Here is a 4005-nt window from a genome sequence, read left to right on the forward strand (position 1 = left end):
TCCAAATGTGGCCACGTACAGTTTTGCGGATGATTTGCATCCGCCGGAGTGCAAGGATGTCAAAGCGAGAGGGCCCGAACGCCTTTTCAAATGGGAGGGTGGAGAGAAGGAGCTGAAGTGGGGGTCTAGATGCAATGAGTGTGATCAAGCCGCCGATGAAATTGTCCCCGGTGTCTATAGTGGTGAGATTGTAGTATTTGGTGAAGAAGAAGGTGGCAAAATCCGGGTTGGGTCCGTTTTCGCGAGTCATGCACCATAGAAAGAATAATTCAGCTTTGGAAATTTTACCCACTTCGGAGCGGGCAAAAATGGTGCAGGTAAGGACTTGGTGGGCAGGCATAAACATGGATGAATGATTGAGGAAGCCTTGGAGGAAGATGATGAGTATCGTGGCCCATGAGTGATTTGCTGCCAAAAATGGTGTTCGTTAAAGGTGGCAGGCCAAGGATCCTATTGGGAGTAAGTGTGGTCGACCGGGGTACCCATTAAAGCATTGATTACCCGAAATGGAAATGACCTACTCTCGCCTAACATTTGGAAGGTGATGGTGTTCGTATCATCATCCATGTGGAATGTGGAGAGGAATTCCAAAGTCGGCTCAACGTAGGTCGCTGCACGATTATGAAGAAACTGACCCCAGCCAATGTTGTTAAAAAGTGCTTGAAATCCCTCAAGCACTCCGAGAGTTTCAAAAGACTCTCGATGGAGAAACTTGGTTTATTTTACCTTGCGCTTGTTGGAAACTAGAAAGTCATATGTTTTGCGGTCGTCACGATTCAACAGACGAAATGGGGGGTCATTGGATTTGCCTTTCGACCCACCCTTAGATTAACTAGGTCCGTTTTTTGCACGTTTAGACATTGACTCGGGACAAAATGTGGCAATAATAATATTAAAATCACACCAAAGACCACACGAGTGATGACTCAATTCCAACAACAAATGGGTATTTAACAAACAAATAATCAAGTTAAAGGAATGAGGGTACCCAATTTGCTTAAACCTGGGATGAATGGTGGAAGCGGAATGAGAACCACCAAAAAGAATCTCCAAGGGACACCCCAAGCTTAAGATTTTGCTCCGTGTTTGACACTTGAATTGCTAGAACGACCCCACAAACGAGCTTCAAGGCGATTTTCCGGCGACTAGAGTGGCAGCACTTGGAATCGGGCGAAAATTTTTGGTGAGTTTTTGGAGGAAAATTGGTATGGTAAGAAACCCATGACGAGAGAAACAAAACCATGTGCTTGGAATCTCCAATGGTGGCCGGAGTTGGCCGGAAAACGTGAAAGAAGGCGGCGGTGGGTGGTGGTGGCGCCCGGAATTCTGACCACAGATTGGACCGGATTTTGGGTGGGGTTTGTAGAGGATGAAAAATGGGAGAGAATGGCGGTGATTTCACGAGATTCCGACCGGTAGAACTCCGGGAAATCGGATTTTTGTGAGAAGTGGGTTATGTGTTCTTGAGAGCTTGAGAGAAAATGGTGGAGTTTGTGTAGGGTTAGAATGAAGAAGAAGAATGGCTGGCATGTTTAATCCTTGGTCAATAGAGGTCAAACCCGGTCAATGTTTGGTCAACTCATTAAACCTCATGGGCAAAGAAAGTCAAACGAGTCAACAGCTAAAAAAAACCAATCAATGTGTAACACGCGGGTAGCACGCGGGCCGCACACTAGCCGCGTCTAGCTGCTCGATTCCCTCTGAGATCTTCTGACTTCTTACGCGGGCAATACTCTGGCCGTACGGAGGCCGTGGGTGCTGAATTGATGAAAAAAAATCACTAAGTGTTGGGAACGCTCACGTCGGCTAGGCGCGGGCCGCATGCTGGCCGCGTCTATCTGCTCTGAATTGATCTGATCCTTGACACGGTCGCAGCTCGGGTCGCAGGTTGGCCGTGCTTGCTGAGCGATATCTGCACCATAGATCTACACGGGCCGCGAGCCTTCTTCTACAATCCTCACGCGGGCCGTGGGCCCTTTATGTGGGTCAAAAATTTAATTTTTTTAAAAACTTGATTTTTAGCTCAAAATGATCCCCGTAAGGCCCGGTTTCAAAATTTTCAACAAAAGTTGGAATAAAGCGGGGAATGAAAAGTGAAACCTTTCAAAAATTTATTTTCAAAATCCCGAAATTGCTTTTTAAAATGATTTATTTGGATTTGGAAAAGGTGAAAGCACAATGTTTTCCAAAAATGCCCTTCTTTAACGTCTTTGGCGAGACGTCTTCCTTGCTTGTTCAACACCTCGGGACATCCAAATGGATGATTTCAAGAGCATTAGCATTGAAACCTTCATAGAATGGCTTCAAACGGTGCCCATTGACTTTGAAAATTTGTCCCGTCTTTTCACTTTGAACTTCCACCGCCCCATGATCAAAAGTCTTAATCACAACAAAGGGTCCAATCCAACTTGACCTTAGCTTGCCCGGAAATAACTTCAATCGTGAATGGTAAAGTAAAACCCTATGCCCCGGTTCAAATAGCTTCCGGGTGATGGACTTGTCGTGGAAGAGCTTCGTTTTCTCCTTATAAATCCTTGCGTTTTCATAGGAGTCATTTCTCAATTCTTCTAGCTCTTGGAGTTGAAGCTTCCTATGTCTTCCCGCCTCATCAATGTTGAAGTTGCATTGCTTAACCGCCCAAAATGCACGGTGCTCCAATTCCACTAGAAGATGACATGGTTTTCCAAAAACCAACCTAAATGGGGACATTCCTATCGGGGTATTGTAAGCGGTCTGAGAGGCCCATAAGGCATCATCAAGCCTCAAACTCCAATCCTTCCTTGTCGGATTCACTATTTTTTCAAGGATACTCTTCACCTCGCGATTTGAAACTTCCGCCTGACCGTTCGTTTGAGGGTGGTAGGCGGTTGAAACATGATGGATCATGTTGTACTTTTTCAATAAAGCCTCCATCATCTTGTTGCATAAATGTGTCCCTCAATCACTAATCAACGCCCTAGGCACTCCAAATCTCACAAATACATTAGATTTTAAAAAGTCGATAACCATTTTGGCATCATCCAATCTTGTGGCTTTCGCCTCAACCCACTTAGAAACATAGTCAACCGCGAGCAAGATGTAAACGTTGCCAAATGAGACGGGAAATGGGCCCATGAAATCAATCCCCCATACATCAAAAATTTCACAAACAAGGATTGGATTTTGTGGCATTTGGTTCTTTTGTGAAGTGTTTCCCGTCCTTTGGCACCGCTCACAACTTTTACAAAACATATAACAATCGCGTGACATGGTTAGCCAAAATAGTCCACACTCAAGAACTTTTCTCATAGTTCGGCTAGGCCCGAAGTGTCCCCCACAAGCAAATTCATGACAAAATTGCAAAATGGATTGATGCTCTTGTTGGGGCACACACCGCCTAATGATTTGATCGGGACAATGTTTCCACAAATAAGGTTCATCCCACACATAATACTTTGCATCACTTTTTAATTTGTCTTTTTGAGCACGTGAGAATGCATCGGGATACCATTTTGTGACCAAAAAGTTAACGATATCGGCATGCCAAGGAGTAGATTGAGTAAGGGAAAATAGATGCTCATCCGGAAACTCGTCCCACTACGGGAGAGGAGTTTCATTTGAAATGATCCGGCTTAGGAGGTCAGCAACAAGGTTCTCGCATCCACTCTTGTCCCGGATTTCCAAATCAAATTCTTGCAATAATAAGATCCACCAGATGAGTCTTGGCTTTGCATCTTTCTTTGTCATCAAGTACTTGAGAGCCGCATGATCCGAATACACTATAACTTTGGTGCCAAGTAAATATTGCCTAAACTTCTCCAAAGCGAACACTATGACCAATAGCTCCTTCTCCGTGGTAGAGTAGTTGCTTTGGGCATTGTCTAGTGTCCTCGATGCATAGTAGATCACATGGGAGGCTCTTCCATAATTTTGACCCAAAACCGCGCGAATAGCATAATTTCTTGCATCACACATGATCTCGAAATGGAGATCCCAATTTGGTGCTTGTATGATGGGGGCGGATGT

The 4005-nt window shown here is 44.8% G+C and overlaps 1 protein-coding gene across 1 annotated transcript; it reads right to left on the reverse strand.

Moving 5' to 3' along the window:
* Nucleotides 1-2235: 2235 nt before the first annotated feature.
* Nucleotides 2236-2913, reverse strand: LOC145111065 (uncharacterized). The gene has a single exon (XM_079047369.1). It carries the CDS (start codon nt 2911-2913, stop codon nt 2236-2238), a length of 678 nt encoding a protein of 225 aa, XP_078903495.1.
* Between the last annotated feature and the right edge of the window lie 1092 nt (nt 2914-4005).

Source organism: Lactuca virosa, chromosome 5, assembly GCF_052849685.1.
Source record: "Lactuca virosa cultivar CGN04683 chromosome 5, Lactuca_virosa_CGN04683_v6, whole genome shotgun sequence".
In the NCBI taxonomy this organism is placed as follows: Eukaryota; Viridiplantae; Streptophyta; class Magnoliopsida; order Asterales; family Asteraceae; genus Lactuca; species Lactuca virosa.